Below are 16923 nucleotides of genomic sequence, written 5' to 3' on the forward strand. Positions count from 1 at the left end.
GGCAAAGCGCCACCAAGCCCTTCCACTCTGGGTATTGCTTGGACGTGGGTTTGTCTGGTGCCGTGGGATTGTGGCTGAGCGGGAGGGAGCTGTGTGGGAATGCTCCCAGGACCTGTAGCTCTGAAAGTCTCCGTCCCAGCTGCCTGGAGCTGCAGGTCCTTGGAGCCTCAGCAGTGGATCCCTGATGCTGACAAGGACATAAATTTTGCTGTGCAGCTGCAGGCTCCCAGAAGGGTTTGATTCAGGAAATGCCATCTGCTGGTATTGTGGAAACAGTAAAATTTTCTATGCTTTTCTTTTTTAATTTGGCCTGAGATAATAAGTCATTTCATTAAAGAAAAAAAGATTTTTTTTTTTTTACCTCCAGAAAAAAGAATGGGTGCATTATTTTAAAACAAACTATTGGTTATTGTGTGACTTACAGTTTTTGGTGGTCTCTTCCCTTCCCCCCCCCCCCCCCCCCCCCCCCCCCAAACTTGACAGTTACGGTATACTGGCACCTAGCAGCATTTGCAAACTCTTATGTCCTCAAAGTATCTCTGTCCACCTTCTGTGACTTTTTTCACCATGGCACATGTGGTGGCATGGAACAACTCGATATCACGGTGCTTATAGGAACCCTGTAGTTAGTTATTTAGGCTGTAGCTGGATGTTCACTTGTTCTTCCCACTTAAACACATACCGTAAGTTGGAGCCAGCCAGCCGATGCCATGGTTCTGCTGACAGAGTGAGGTTTCAGTCCATCTAGCCATGCCCTGGGACCAGCTGTGGGCCCTCCCAGGGTGGTCCCACCGGCAACAGGAGGCAGGGGACAAGGGGACATGTGGGTCAGGTGCAGAGCTGGTGAGCTTTTGGTCTGTGCTGATGTGCCTCTGAGTAGGGTGAGCTTGAATGGAGGTGGCTGGGCACTGCTAAGGCGTCTTGTCTAACTGCTTCATCTCCTTGTAGAAAACCTGTTAACACTATAGTGTCATAAATACTGCTCTCCTTAGCAGAGCTGTTGGGTTTGGTTTGTATGTTGGGTTTTTTTTTTTTCTTAACCCCCTTTCTGTCTGTCTTGGCTAACTAAACATTCCTTACCAGTTACTCATTAATATGGGCCACACCTTCCTTATTATGCTTTCTGATTGAGACTCAGTGAACAATAGGTATAAGCCTTGAGTACATGTAGCTTTTTCTGGTTTGCTGTGGGGTTGGGTTTTTTCAGTAGCTTATTTTTCCCTTCGTGCTGTGAGAGCCTTTGGACTTTGCTTGGGGAGGACTTGTAGCCTTTGCCACACCGTTGTGCTCTGCAGTGGCTTTTTTTGGCTTAAAACTTGCAGTGGAGACAAGATCCTGAAAAAGAGCTGATGAAGCTGGTCTCTCTGTGGGTCTGCTGAATGTATGAACTGTGCTGAACTGTGTGCTGAAAAGCACTAGGAAGCATGAGCATGGCTGACATGTGCAGTAGTGAACAGAAGCACAGGAAGCTGGCTTGCCTGTCCCCTAATCTTGCACTGCTTCCTTTCCCCGATGGTGCCAAAAAATACCCCACCCAGTGCTCCGTCCTTACCATGTCTATCCGCCTCAGTATGGTCCGCAGCAATACTCTGCAGCAGACACGATGGTAGAAATACAGAGTCTGCATTCATATTTAATACAAACAGAAAACACAGATGGTTTAAGAGATAGCTAAATTTAAATGATTTTGTATTTCAACGTCTACTAAAAGAAAAAGCTTGCTTCTGAAGCTCTTGGGTTAATTGTTTTCAATCAATTTCACTTGCAGTCTTTTTAAGAATTATAGCTAGAAACGTAGATCACACGTGCAGACTGCTGTAGTAATAGTTAAAAAAACAATCAAAGACAAAAACAAAACCCACACAGAAACCTACAGTGTGAGCTAGCTTTTGCAGAGCTCCTTATTTTAGGTGTAGTCTCTAGCCGTCACTCTTTGGGACCAGTGGAGCAGCATCATCCCTGGTATGTCATTCTGCAATTAGTACATCTGGCATCAGTCCATGCTACAGCCAAAAAAGGCAACAGTCCTTGCTGCTCCTTTCCTTCTCATCCCTTGTCCTGGCACTCGTGTTTGCATGGTTGTACAGTGAACCAGTTGAGGGGAAACTGATCCTCTTAAACCTTTTTATTTGTTTGTTTTTATTGGATTAGCTCTCAGTCAGTTGATTGCTTGCTCTGGTTCTCTGTGTAACCACACAAGCCTGGTTTGCCGCGTGAGCCTTCAGCATCAGCTGAAGGGAGGGAAGGAGGCGGTAGGGGGATGTGATTTTGGGCCATCCCTTCTGGTCGGCACTTGACCTTAATGAATGGTGGCACCTGCAGCAGTTATGTGATTGTTCTGTGTGTCCGTGCATGTGTGTGCCTAGGCTTTTCATGGGCACATGCTCTTACTGAGGACATGTTTAGGGTGCTCATGCTAAGGCAAGGTGCAAACAGTGAGCCATAGGAGGACAGAGAGAACAGGAGAGGTACGGAGACAGGAGCCCTGCATAGGGACATGCAGGAGGTGATGCTTGGAGAAGAAGTCTGGAGAGAGCTAGCTTAGAGGTGAAGTTTAAAATTTGTAGAAATGAGGCGGTACTGTTTCTCAGCACACCTTGAAGCTTTTTTGAAGTTAGATGCCATTTAATACATTTTTAACCAGCTCATGTTTGGGTAAGGGTTACTGCACTTAGCTGCCACCCTCCAGCAGCCAGCTTCCAGCCCTCTGGGGGTCTTTCCTAGCACAGGAAGATAAAGACTGACCAACAACAAATCACACCTAAATCTCCTCTCTGAAGAGATTTCCTTTAGTGGATGAAGGCGGAACATTGCCTAGGGCTTAGTGTGTTTTTTTGCAAGGCTGCTGATGCAGTCTGCCACAGCATCCTCCTGGCCAAGCTGGGGAGGTAGAGGTGGAAGGAGTGGAGAACTGGCTGGACCATTAGGGGCATGGGGTGGTGGTTAGTGGCTTGCTACTGGGTGGATGTCTACCAGTGGTGTTGCTCAGGTGTTGGTAATGGGACTGGCGCAGTTCAACACCTTATTAACAACCTCCACGAGTGGGCAGAGTGCACTGTCAGCAAGTTTGTTCCTGACACCAAACTGGGGATGGAAGAAGTGTTTGATGTGCTGGAGGACAGAGCTGCATTTAGACCAACGCCCTGGGGCATGGGCTGACCAGTCTTGCCTACTTCAGCAAAGGCAAGCATGCCTGGGACAGTAATCCTGTGCAACAGGGTGGGGTGGGCTGGACAGCAGTGCTGCAGAAAAGACCTGGAGGTCCTGGTGGACAAGCTGAGCATGGATCAGCTGAAGTTTCTTTCTGGTTCTATGACATTTTATGCTGGAGGAAGATTTCAATCTTAAAATGTGTTACAGAGACATTAGGAAAGGATGGAATAGTAATGCTTGAGATGTTCATAATCCATGCAAACTGAATGGTTCATGAATGTGTGGGTACTGAGGCAATGTGTGTGATCGTGAGAGGTTTGCCTGCCCTGAGGAGGAGGGCGAAGGTACACAGGTGGCAAGTGGATATGAAATAAGAAGGCTGCATACATTTTTCTTTAAAATTTTTCAAAAAAAAAAGAAGCGAAGCTTACAGGAATGCTTTAGCCCAAGTCCTGCGTTGGTGATTTCTTTGAAGCAAAGCCAAGTCACACTAGGGGGAGAAGCACTTGTGAGGAGGTTTTTTTTTTTAAGTGTCCTATGAGCAAGATGAGGGAAAGAGCATCCTGTATGTAAAAGATGAAATCTGTCCTGCTAGATAAAAATGCAGAGGCTGCTTCCAGGCTGAGAGGAATATATTTTAAGAAGGAAGGAAGAAATCGCCTTTTTTTCTATTTTAGGATAGTATAAATGTAACTGCTGTGCAGTAGTGCTTAAGTTACTCTGGCTGGAAAGTAGGTTACTTGTGTTGTACCATGTCCTAGTACTTCTTCTAATGGAGCTCCTTGCAACCATTTTTGTTTTCCAGCTCCTTGTAAGTGTTCACTTATAGCACAGCGAGCGGAACTCTGTACGTTGATGAAAAACTACCAGCAAGCACTTCACGACGCGGACATCCTCTGCCGAAACAAACCCCACTGGCCTGCGGTATGGTGCTTGCATGTCATAAAGACCCAAACGAAAACTGCTTGTTCTCAGGGCTTCTCTCTGTGGTGGGGACAGTGCTGCTCGGGATGTTGTTGGAAGAACATGACAGTATGAACAGGGCTGGAAATGCCTACTGGGAATTAAGTTCTTCATAGGACAAGTCTGGAAGGTCCTTAGTGTGTCTCCAGCTGGTGAGACTTCAGTGGTGGGCAGCTGGTGATGTGGTTTGGTTTGTGCTGGTGCCCATTGATCCGTTAGGGCTGGCAGTGCAGCTTGGCAGCAGAGTTGGGTCCTTAAGGCTCTGGCAGCCTGGGATGGCCCTGCAGGTCCCTCTGGAATGGCTTGTCCCACACAGTGGGTGGCTTTAACAGCCTGCTGGCCAATGTGTCTTTCTGAGGAGCACCTCAGACTGTATCAGGATTTTTTTTTTCCCTGCTTTAATACTAAGACTTCATATCTGTGACTTCTGTCTGCGTCATGGTGATTCATAGAGGGGGTTGGGATTTTTTTTTTCATAATGAAAGGAAGTGCTACAAGGAGCGCTGGTTTGTAGGCAGTCTGAAGCAAGCATCAGAAATGATATTATGAGAGAGAAATGGGAGAAGCACTTGGTACCCATTGTTACCCGCCTGAGGCTAGACTAGGTGTCCGACAGCTTGCCTCACCTAGGATTACACCTCCAGTTGATCCCTCGCCCATCAGTAGCAAAACTACTGCAGCACAGGTTTGACTGGGTAAAGCCGATGGGTGCTGCCTGGAGAGAGGGTAGCATGGGGAGCTGGAGAAGGATTTCGGGCAGACCTTGGCTTCCCTGTGAAGACTGTGTGCATGAAACCCCTCAGTCGCCTGCCTCAGCACAGAGGGCTGCAGCTAGCTCTTTGTTGCTAGTTGGGGAAGATGTTGGGGCTAGCAGAGAGGTGTTGTCTGAAGCATCTAGTTTCTGGCAAGTTAGATGCTTGTCTCTGAAGGCTATCTGACTAACCCGTTAAATGCTTTCTTATTTGAAGAGAGTTTGTAATCTTCCCCCTGCCTCTGATTTGCTTTTGTCTAGGATCGTTTCTCATCAAGTCAGGAATCAATCTTGGGTGGTGTTGGCTGGGTTTCTCTGTAGAGGGAAAAAGATGAATTATGCCTGTTCAGATGTTTTCTTGAAGCATGTTCTCAGTTTGCCTTGAATCCATGGAAATGTGATGCATGTCAGTTGTAGGCAGATAAAGATTTTGTTAATCACATCTCTGAAGAATGCTAATTGAAAATTAGATTTATCATTATGGCATAACAAGCAGCTTCACAGACGCATTTCACTTGCTCTTGCCTGTGTGTGAGAAAACTACCACATAAACTCTGCTGATCCAGAATCAATGTTCTTCAGGAATTCTGGTCATCTGCTTTGTTTTGATCTTGCGGCATCTCCTCCAGTGGCAGAAACATGTGCTGTGTAGTTAAAATTAAAAATAGACTAAAATTAAACTCATTCTGAGAGAAGCTCCTGAGAGGCAGGTGTTCACCTACTAGTACCTTCTGGTTTATTGATAAGTGAAATGTAATGGCTCGCTGAGTTATTAGTGAAGCTCTTGGGTCCCCTGTAGGCATTAGAGCAACAGACAAGTTGTTTCTTTTCAGTTGCTATGAAAAGCAGGTCCTTGGATTCTCTGCCAGGAGGTGGGGAGAAGTTTCCAGTTGTACTTTTATGTGGCAGATAGAAGCAGATGCCCTCCTGTCTGCTGCACAAGGTCCTGCCTGTACCTTACCCTTCAATCCACTGCTTGTCAGGGCCATGTGAAAATAGGAAAGAGAGGGTGGCAGCAGTAGTCTTTGAAGCGTAGGGGCCTCTAGTCCCTCAGCCTAACTTCTGGTGTTGGATCTTTAGGTATTTTGTCCATTGACAGCCCAGCTCAGTCTTCCATTGCAGCTTGGTTAGGGAAATTGCTTTTGTGGCCCTACAGGACACGGCCAGACAGCCTTGCAGCCTCCCCAGTGCAGTGGAGTAGTCTTGATGACTGTCAGGCATGTTAGGACCTCTCTGAAAAGCTTTTACAGAGACTGTGCAAGCATCAAAATAGTAAGGTCATGGTCAGGCCTCACAGTACCTCTGTTCTTGACTGCATTCAGAAGAAAGTATTTTACCTTGAGAGATTGTGTGTTGAGGCTTCTTGTTAAGGTCACCAAATAACATAGGTTAGTTAATGTGTCCTACACAGTGCCTGTTACTTGCTTTTGGTACAAACCTCCTTCCTGACCGTAGAAAGGTAAAGATCTTGGCAGGCCTCAGCTTGAAGGGCTATATTGAAAGAGTGAGGGAACCCTCTGCTCAGGAAGATTGTGTGATACTGGATCTTATAGCATTTAGTACGAAGGATAGAAAACTGTATCTGCTTATCTAACTATTCTCTAGGTCTAGTGAAATTGTACTTTCAGCACAGCCTAAAGATATTAGTGTGGATCAGAGGTGGGCTTGCAGAGCATGCTTCTGTCTAATAAGCAAGAGGCAGATGTTTAAATGCACACTTGATTTTCTTTTCAGTGTTAAGGAGGTAGTTTCCAGAGTCAGAATTGAACTGCAATTTGGTATCTGTGGGGAAGTTCAGAGGTGAGGCATTCCTCTCGTGCTACTAGTAATAAGTCAAGTAGGATGTGTCCTCAGGCTGACTACCATACCTGTTGGCCACGCACGTGTTACTCTAGGACATGGGAGAGGTAGGGTGGGCTAAAAGGTTTCAGGTTAAACATTGGTAAGTTGCCCTAAATTCTTAATGTCGTTGGTCTTCTCTAGCCAAACAAAATAGGTGAAAAATAATCTCTGTCCCAGTAAGACACCCAGGAGGAGAGTGGCCTGAACCTAAAATGTTTTGTTCACTCAGCTGCTCCCTCCAGCCTGCCCTTGCCCCACTGCCTTTCCGTGCAGCTTCACTACTGTTAAGTTTGCCCTGGTATGTGAAACCATTCTCTGGGGTATCAAGCCCAGTGGCATATGTAGTAGTTTTGGTCCCTGGGGAGACAGATCTCTCTCCCTGTTCTGCATCGGGTCCCCTGTGAGGAAAAGAGCGGTGTCTTTGGCAGGAGGTGATGCAGCAGTGGATTCCTGGGGGATCTTCTTTCAGCCAAAGGGACTGACTGACTTCAGTTGCATGTGTCAAAGATGTTACCTAAAAAGCTTACTCTTCACCTGTAGAATGGCATGAACTTCCAAGTTTGTTTGCTGGTGACTTCCTGCCACTTCAGAAATGATCTCTAGATTTGAATGTTTCCTTCTTGTGAACAGGGCCATTATGTGAAAGCAAAAGCTCTTTCTGGATTGGAAAGGACTGAGGAAGCATTGAAGGAGTTTCTCTACTGTGTTGCCTTAAATCCTGAATGGAGCTCAATGAAGAAAGAAGCCCAAAAGGTATACGATGTATTTGATGCCCACTTCTGGGCTGTCTTGTTGCTCTAGCCAAGTAAAGTTTGTGTCATTTCAGGTGGTACTAAACAGCTAAAGGATAATTTGATTCAATAGACTCTCCAATAAACCTTATTAGCTTTATTCTGTACAAGGCGCTGCTTGGGTTTGGCTGATGCCTCAACCAGAGAGATTGTGTATTCATGAATTTCACTGCAAATCTGTAGGTTTGGCTGCTGTTATTTGTAAATAACACTTGCAGTATGTTGGCCAGATTTGAGTACGTGTGGAGGCTGCTAGTTTTAGTGCCTATTAGAAAATCCCTTTTAAGTGTGAAGTGGGACAGAAGGTTGAGAAAGGGGGAGCTGTATGCTGCCCTATCCTGGAAGAATTCTGCAGTCTCTGTGTAGTTGTTTGTCCCTTTGGGAAGTTAGATGCACTTGGTGCTAACCAGCCATGGTGAAGTTCTCCATGACTGTCCATACAGGCAGCAGCTTATAAAAAGAAGCAGGAATTTGGCTAGGCACTTGCCTCACTGGTGAGAGGGGGAATGGGCTCTTAGCTTTTAGCTGGGGGTGAAATCTGCTTGGATGCAGGGCATGAGGAGAGCTTAAACACATCTCTGTTAAATGGTTTTGGTAGGAGAGCATGGTCTGAAGACTTAAGGAGGCAGGGGTCTGAGGGTCAGAGTGGAGACAGGTAGGGACAGGAGAAGGATGCAACAGACTGCCACTCTGGATGTTCCTGGGGAGAAGAAGCCTTCAGGGAGGGAGGTAGACACCAGAAGAGCACCTTGGGATGTGTCTGTGATTGTTGGGGGGGGACGACAACTGCCATTCCAGTTTCCTGTGGGCACTGGGGAATGCAGGATGTCCTGGTTGTTGCAAGCTTCTTTGCTTTCAGAAGCTGTCAAGTTTGTATATCTGTATTTGTACAAACATAAATGCCTGTGTCGTAATTACTTTTTTCTTCTTTAATTGACTAGATAATGTGTGAGATGTTTTTCCCAGCCTTTGAAAATGTGCATGATAGTCTAACAGCACCTTTCTCTAGTCGAACATCCCATACAAGATTGAAACCTGCATTTCTGAGTAGCATAAACACACAGTCAGCTGTGGAAGATAGCTCTGTTGCTGGGTCCTCAAAGGTAAAGTAAAAAGTGTTCAACATAAATACCACAAATAACGCAAGGATCTCTCTGATCTGTGTGACACTGTCTTTGTCCATGCTCATGTAGGCATTTACTTTCATGGTAAGCCTGTTTTCTCCATTGCTGTTGGATCTCTTCTTGGGATGTACTTTCTCAGAAGAATAAGAGAATGAAACTCTTCAGAAAACAATGTGATACCTTCATGTGGGGATGGGTTATATTTGTGGGCATTGGTTTTTTTTTTTTTCCCCCCACTCGATTTTAGTATGACAGGAACGTAATTTCTAGAGACAGGAGCTGTAGGGAGAAAACTGGCCTTATTTCATGCAACTGGAGAGTGGACTTCTCTGATATGGACCTTTCTCCCTTGCTAAGTTCATTGTGGGCACATTGATCTATTGCTGATATATACAACTAATAGAAAAAACAAAGCAAAATTGTCTCATGCTGTATATAACTGTTCTTAATTTTTTTAGGATACTGTGTTCAGGTTAACAAAAACCCCGTCCCAAGAATCTGATGTATTTAGAAGCACTGATTCTCCTGTTTCACATCATGTTCTGGATCTGTATTTTGAAGACAATAAGAAGTCTTTGGGAGCTATTCTCTCCAGTTTACCTGGGGTTGGCTTAAAAAGAAAGCTGTCCAGTGATATGAGGGATTTACAAAGCTTGGATGTCCCCAGTAAAATTCCTAGAAAAGGTTTGTGTTGTAGCTTAAAAGGGGATTTCTTTTGCATATACTGAAAAACGATATTCTTCCTCCTTTTTCATAGGTGTCAGTGAAACATTCCATACAGTGATTGAAATAATATTTTGTCTGATGTGTTTGTTTCTGCTGTAACAGCCTATTAGTCTTATTCCAGAGCAGTTTCAATAAATTCAATGAACACTGTTTTTCTTTTCTCAAATGGGCCCTTTCCAATGTGTAATCCACTAACAGTTTAGTCTTTGTGTTGCCAGTGCCGTTTCCATTTTCTAGGTCTGAGAGGTATAGCTGAACTTTATTGTCTTTCTATATGAAGGAAAGATGCAGTAAGCCTGGAAACTAATCTTTTAACAGGCATCAGAAACAGTCACATGCAAATTTAAATGAAATTTTCCAAGCAAACAAAGAAGTCTTTTAAAGGGTAATAAGCCCCCCCCCCAGTCTTCTGTCACTTGATAGCTGTGCTTACAATTGGTATGCCTCTCAAGCTTCTAACAAAGACCTCCAAAGTGGGTTTAGTACTCGGTATAAAAATGCTGAAGGCAGTATGTTGCACTGAGTCATGAAATAATAGGTTAAAAAGGATGTCAAAAATGCAGCTGTACTAGTGTACATTTTTTCCCTTGAAAACAAAAACCTACGCTTCTTCCTCAAATCTGACTTCTGCCTTGAGATGTTAAAAGTCCTCAAGCGCTGCTGTCGGTCTGCCACTTCTGCAAATGATCAGTGTATGGCCACTTTCTGATCACCTTGCTGTCAAGGGAAAAACCCTGTTCTTCCCTGTGAACTGCAGACTCAGTAAATAGATTGTGAAATCTGACCTGCCTGTGTCTTCACAGTGAAGGACAGACATGGTGTTTTACCCATAACCATTAATTTCTGGTCTGTGCTAGATCCCAATGCCATGTTACTATTTGCAGAATTAACACAGTTGGGTTCTTGCTATTACTAAATGCTAACATGAGATGTAGGTTAAAGATAACGGTGTTTTTCGTTGTAGGCCCACACAGTACCCGTGCCCTCTCCCCTATCCCATCTGTGCTTGAGATGAACCAGATGCTGAGCATGTTATCCTTTAACAAAACATCCTAGTGTTTTAACTTAGCATAAAAAGCTGAGCTTTTTTTTTAATGGTCAAGAATTTGGTTAATTAAAAGGATGTGGAGGCAGCATTCATGGCTCTGTTGCAACTCATCACTGAGCAGCAAAGATGAGGATTGTAAAGAAGCTGCAGAATCTGCTTGTGTAAACGTCATTAGAAGCTTGAGCTGATAGCTCCTGAGCTGAAATGCTGCTGCTGTGAAGTTTGAAGTCCATACCCTTTAAGCGTGTTAACGACAGGGATATACCACCCCCAAAAAAACAAGGGTGGGCAGAACTTTAAGTGAAATGTTTTGCCTCTGTGTTTGCAGAGTGCTGAGCTAGTGAAATCAGTATTAGCTAATGCAACTCCAGTAGTCCTTAAACTTTAAGCTGTCTGAAACTTGGGATTTGCACAGCAGCCTAGTCTAGAAGAATGTAAGCTTTTTTATACTTGTAAGAAAAATTACCCCTGCTGAGAAATCTATAATAAACACTGAAATAGTTTGTGTGTAAACAAATTAAATTCTGGACTTGATGTACTTTAAAACATCTGGCCTGGCTGATGTGGGGGTGGTGGTGGTAGCAAAGCAATATTATTTTTTTTTTAAAGTCTAGTTTTTAAAACACCAGCCATTTTTTGAGAAGTAAATCATGGGTATTCAGTTCTAAAGTGCTTTCTCTGGCCATACACATCCTCTGCTCTCCAGAAGATTTCCTGCCAGAAAGTCTAAAACTTAGGTGGAAAATATGTTTGTTTGGAACAAAACTTCAAAGAAGGAAAGAGATAAATTGGGTTATTTATGGAAAAACAACTTAAACAGCATCTGAAATTGCAGTACTACAATATTTACTATAATCATCTTCTTAACTACTTAGATGCAGATGCTTTACCTGAAAACACCGCTGTCACTTCAAGTGAAATACCAACAACTCTGGTGGATGCGTCAGACTTTGAGTGTTCCCTCTGCATGAGGTACGACTGCATTGACCTAGGATTACAATCAGAAAGCCTTTCTAGCTTTTGAAAACGCCTTTCATGGTATCAGAAGGGAAACCTGCCAGAGAATGTCTAAATCGTTACTGTGTTCCTTTTTGCTGGACCTTGCATCTGGTGAATCTTTACAGATGCGGCTTTCTCCATTATGCCTCCATTGCTTACCACTTAGAAGGTTTTCATTTTTAGGTCCTTAGATAAAACTGTCACCTGCTTTGTACAGAAGCAGGAAAGGAAGACATGGCTTGGTCTAGTCACCCCTTTCCACAGTTTGGGAGTCTGAATTGTTATTGTTGGCAGCTCAGCTTTTCTGTTCTGTGTTTGCATATTCAGGTTGTTCTATGAACCTGTTACCACCCCCTGTGGACACACCTTTTGCCTCAAATGCCTTGAGCGTTGCCTTGACCATAATCCACATTGCCCACTCTGCAAAGAAAAACTGTCCGAAGTAAGTATGTCATGCCCCAATTAACAAAGCTGCACAAAGTTGTGTTCTTCTGAAAGTAGAATTTATATTCTATAATTACAATACATAATTCTACAAAAAGAATGAAAGGGAAAGAAAACTCTGTGGGTATTTCCTCTGCTCTACTCACAGGCTGCATCAAAAGCAGCGTGGCCAGCAGGTCAAGGGAGGTGATTCTGCCCCTCTGCTCTGCTCTGGTGAGACCCCACCTGCAGTGCTGCATCCAGCTCTGGGGTCCTCAGCACAAGAAAGACATGGACCTGTTGGAGTGGGTCCAGAGGGAGGGCCACAAAGATGAGAGGGATGGAACACCTTTCCTTTGAGGAGAGGCTGAGAGAGTTGGGGGTGTTGAGCATGGAGAAGAGAAGGCTCTAGGCAGACCTGATTGTGGCCTTTCAGTGCTTAAAGGGGGCTTTAAGAAAGATGGGAACAATCATTTTAGCAGGGCCTGTTGTGATAGGACAAGGGGTAATGGTTTTAAACTGAGTGTAGATTTAGACTAGATATAAGGAAGAAATTTTTAACGATGAGGGTGGGGAAATAAGTGGAACAAGTTGCCCAGAGAGGTGGTAGATGCCCCATCCCTGGAAGCATTCAAGGTCAGATTGGACAGGGCTCTAAGCAACCTGATCTAATTGAAGGTGTCCCTGCTCAATGCAGGGGTTGGACAAGGTGACCTTTAAAGGTCCCTTCTAACCCAAACTATTCTACGAAACAGGAGCAGCACAGTGGTACCCACAGCAGCATGAAGATGTGCACAGACCTCATTTGCTCCATAATATATTTTGTCATTTCTTGGAAGACAAGGAGGGGTTTGCTGGTGCTTAAAGCAATAGAGGCTTCCAGTATCATGTCAGGCTTATGCTTTGGGAGTCCCAGCCATAGCCCTGTTCATACTGCATCTCCAGTTTGTGTATCTACCTGTGGTGAATGAGGAATGGTCACTCCTTGGTCAATGCTTCTGTTCCAGCAGACATAATGTTTGTCATACTTGGAGTACTTCTTGGCAGTAATCTGGCAGCTCTAGGTGAAAAGAATATGTGTCTTCTGCAAAAGTGAGGAGGGATTGTCTTTTCTTGCTGGTGGTACAAATTCTGCCAAAAAAAGGGCAGGGGTTATAGTTAAGTAGGCACTGGAGTCAACCACATACCCTAAAGTGGAAGTCTTGATGCATGAAGGCTGGAAAGGAGGAGGAATCGGTACCATCCTGACTAATGTGCTGTTTGGCCTTAGGAAAGGGATGGGTTGGGAAGATGTTACTTGTTTTGTTGTCAGACTGAAGAGCTGACTCTTCCTTGCAGTTTCTGGCAAGCAGAACTTACAAGAAGACCGTCCTTACAGAAGAACTGATAGTCCGTTACTTACCAGAAGAATTATCTGAAAGGAAGAAAGTGTATGAGGAAGAAATGAAGGAATTGTCAAAGTAAGCTATTTACTACTGACAGCTGTTACAGAAATGTATTTTCCAATCTAAATTACTGAAAAATCTTCATTTGCTTATGAAAATGCACAAACTGAATGAATTTGTAAAGGAACCTGCCAGATGTTTATCTGTAAAGGTGTCAAAAATACAAAACAAGTAAAAATGTGCTTGGATGTTAGAGAGGCACGATGATACTCTAAAAATGAAGATCATTGCTTTTTTCTCTGAAACAATATAATAGATTTAAAATGTATAATGTATGGGTTTTTTTCTGGGAGTAGAATTCAAGTTGTAAATGGGTTATACTTCAGGTTGGGAAAAGTTCAAGGATCTGGTTTTGTCAGTGACTTGTGGATCTTGTGCTACAACTCAGCTGAAAAAAAACCAAAACCCACCCAACATGCAATTAAGCCTGAAAAAATTTAAGTGGACTAGTGGACTTCCTCAAAATTAAAGGGGTTTACTGAGCTTGGAAATTCTGTACCATCATGCTTTGAACATGGAAGTGGGTTAGAGGCATTGTTTCCTTAGTGTATTGACAGAGAGTCCTGAAATATGTTTGTCTTGTAAAAATGACAAACCTCAACCACATACAGGTTTGCGAAGAGCAAGTCTAAGGAAACCACTGGAATCAATGTCACATTAAGGGTTTATGCTGAATGTAGCACTTGCCAGAAAAAGCCTGAACTTTTTTTTCCTCAATTATCTTACAGTTTGAATAAAGATGTTCCCATCTTCGTATGTACCATGGCCTTCCCTACCATCCCTTGCCCACTCCATGTCTTTGAGCCTCGTTATCGTCTAATGATAAGAAGATGCATGGAAACTGGTACCAAGCAGTTTGGCATGTGCTTAGCTGACGAATTAAAAGGGTAAGGAGTTGAGCTGAGAATGTCCTGTTGTTGCAGAAGCTGTTGTGATGCTAATGGAGTACTACAGCACAGTATACTTGTCTCTCCAAACTACTGCAGTTCCTTCCAGTCCTGCATGTACCAATACTGAAGTTGCTGGCTCTTTAGTTTTGTATCTTAAACATCCCTTTTGATGCAAAGACGTAATTTTTATTGCTCCTCTGTTGAATGCATAGCAAGAATACAACTTATCCTGCTACTACAGACTCCTAAAATAGCACCTAATTGTCTGTGTGGTTGGAAAGCTTTCTAGCCTGTTTGTTCTGGTGAAAGTTTTCTGTCTGGGTAAGTTTGTTCCTCTGTCTACTCTATTTTAAAAGCCAAAAATAATATTAAAAAATAAAAATATCCAAACCTTCCATAGCTTTCCTGCATAGGTGGTATCATTTGAATGAGACAAAGTATACCCTTGGCTGAGAAGTCTGTTTTGCTGCTGAATGTTGAATTTTGATGTTTGTCTTTACCACCGTGTTGCAATGTCTAAACTATCTGCAGTGAGTGGGTTGTGTTGTTGTTCTATATGATCTTGCCTTTAATTCATTTTTGTGAATTCTGATACTGGTGTGTTTCCAGCTCCCTATGTGGAAACTGACTAGATGACTGGTAAAGGTCCCTTCCTACCCAGACTATTCTATGAAAACCTTCAGGTTTTTAAGTCCTTTATAGATAATAGGTTTTTGGGTGAAGGGGATAAGAAGATGCTCATAGGGAAAAATACAAGGTGGTCTCTTGAGAGGTCTGCCTTATTAGATGTGATAGGTAGTTGCTGTCTTCAGAAGGTATGTTGGCATAATGCAGATTGTAGAATGGGAATTTTTAAGAACACATTAGACAGGCATCCTCAGGAAGCAGCATTTTTGTAGGTGATCATCACTGGAGCTGAGAGGAGGGCAGTCATACTGGGGCCTGGCATCCTTTCCATGTCCAGTTCAGTTGCGGGTTTTTTTGAGGGTTTTATTTGTTTGGATTTTTTTTCCCTCCCAGACTGGATGGTAAGGTGGCAGTAAGAATACAGAAGATGTTGCAGCTTCCAGTTGGCTCTGCCTGTGCTTCATGCCATTTGGCATGCTGTCAGTGCTGCATGCAGCGAAGTTCAGGCTTCAACAGCAGCTGATGCTCCATGGTCCCTTTCAGGCTTGTTACCAATTTTCTGGAAGCAAATACTTGTAAGAGTGAGGACAAAACGACCCTAGGACATCACTGATAACTCCCTTTGCATCTGTGAAGGCTTGTGGAAGAGCCAAACTTAGTTGGAGTCAGGCCTAATACAGAGGGCCAGGGGGTTATAATCCCAGAACTACAAGAACTGGTTTATTAGATAGTGTTGTAAAGGTTGTTATTTTAAAATGCAACCAGTGTGGTCAAATTTTGATGTCATGTCTGTTTTGAGTTACTAAAATAATTAAACTTTTTAACCATGGTAACTTTTAACAGTGAAGCACAGGAAGCCTTCATCTGTAGACACCTGGCAGGCTGTTATAGCTTCTTACATTAAGTGAAGAAGTTCTCCTGTTTATTCAAAATTGCGAAATCAACTGGGAATACAAAAAGTGGGGAAACTTGTTTTGCTTCATCTATTAAGACATGGATACATACCTCCCTTGAAAAAGTGACAAGACATGTTCAATTTATTACCTTCCTCTGTTTTATTTCTCCATTTTAAGTTAAAATTGGGAGAAGAATATAAACTTTTAGTGTGTGTCTGTACATTTCAGACCAGTCTCCAGGTGCTTTCTTGTCTCTCTTTGATTAAAGTCACTTTCTATCCAAAAGTAACTTCTCAAAGAATGACAAAAAAAGAAAAATCATTGTTTACTTCTAGATCTAAATTCGGTATGAATGCCACTAAAATCATTAGTTTAAAACAGTTGTTAAGTAGCTGTTTAAATACTTACTTTTCATAATCCCACTGGTAGAGCACCGGGGCTTAGCTGTGTGCAGCTATACTCCTCTTGCTCTTCCTCACTTTGTTCTGTGCAATGGCTGGGACAGAACGGTTGTTCAGTGGTGAGTGTTTCCCCCTGCCCCACCACGATTTCTGGTAGAGTAGAAATGGGAGTAATTTCCCCACAGTGCTACTGTTTCTTCATCACTCCAATATAAGAAATGGCAAGCCCTGGTAAAACAAGTATTTCCCTGATGAAGCATTTATCAGATTCTGCAGGGACTTGGTATCTGGACATGAGACCAGGTACAGTACATTCTCCTGCTTAGCAGTAGGCTGAGATGCAGAAATGCAAATGCTGGCAGGTTAATGTATCGTGAAGTCATTGCACAGTCAGCCTCTCCAGTGAACTCACTACAGCACAAATGTAGAGTAGGTGAGCTTGATAATTTGAAGTAGAAAAATAAAAATTGTTGCATGCTTGTTTCCAGAGCATGATTAAAACCTGTGCCTACTTTAAATATAACAAACATGCTTTTGTAAAGAGGGTATTTGGATTTGTTTTGGTGGTGTTCTTTGCTTTTTTTCTAACTTGAAACAAGTGCAAGAAAAATCTTGCTATATATTGAAGCTTTTTCTTTCTAAAGCCTGTAATCCTCTGTTAACACCTCAGAGTAGGGGGATAGCCCTCCCAGCCCTGCGTTTGTTCCTCAGTTTCTGGACTTCATTATGGTATCTTTACCCATCTTGTTTTCTTTGCAAACCAGGTGAATTTTGCCACCAGCAGCTGGCAATTCCCAGCATGGAATGTGCTGCACTTAGTTTCCTGTCCCTTCCCAACCTTCCC

The 16923-nt window shown here is 43.3% G+C and overlaps 1 protein-coding gene across 2 annotated transcripts in view; it reads left to right on the plus strand.

The window, feature by feature from the left end:
- LONRF2 (LON peptidase N-terminal domain and ring finger 2) overlaps positions 1-16923 on the plus strand; it is a 37066-nt gene that overhangs the window by 13348 nt on the left and 6795 nt on the right. For both annotated transcript variants that reach the window (XM_056328128.1, XM_056328127.1), the window contains exons 2-9: positions 3959-4077; positions 7340-7462; positions 8442-8603; positions 9083-9308; positions 11274-11370; positions 11725-11839; positions 13159-13280; positions 13994-14152. In XM_056328128.1, coding sequence (XP_056184103.1) covers positions 3959-4077; positions 7340-7462; positions 8442-8603; positions 9083-9308; positions 11274-11370; positions 11725-11839; positions 13159-13280; positions 13994-14152 — 1123 coding nt within the window. The remainder of the gene's footprint in view (positions 1-3958; positions 4078-7339; positions 7463-8441; positions 8604-9082; positions 9309-11273; positions 11371-11724; positions 11840-13158; positions 13281-13993; positions 14153-16923) is intronic.

This window comes from Falco biarmicus, chromosome 2 (genome assembly GCF_023638135.1).
Source record: "Falco biarmicus isolate bFalBia1 chromosome 2, bFalBia1.pri, whole genome shotgun sequence".
NCBI lineage: Eukaryota > Metazoa > Chordata > Aves > Falconiformes > Falconidae > Falco > Falco biarmicus.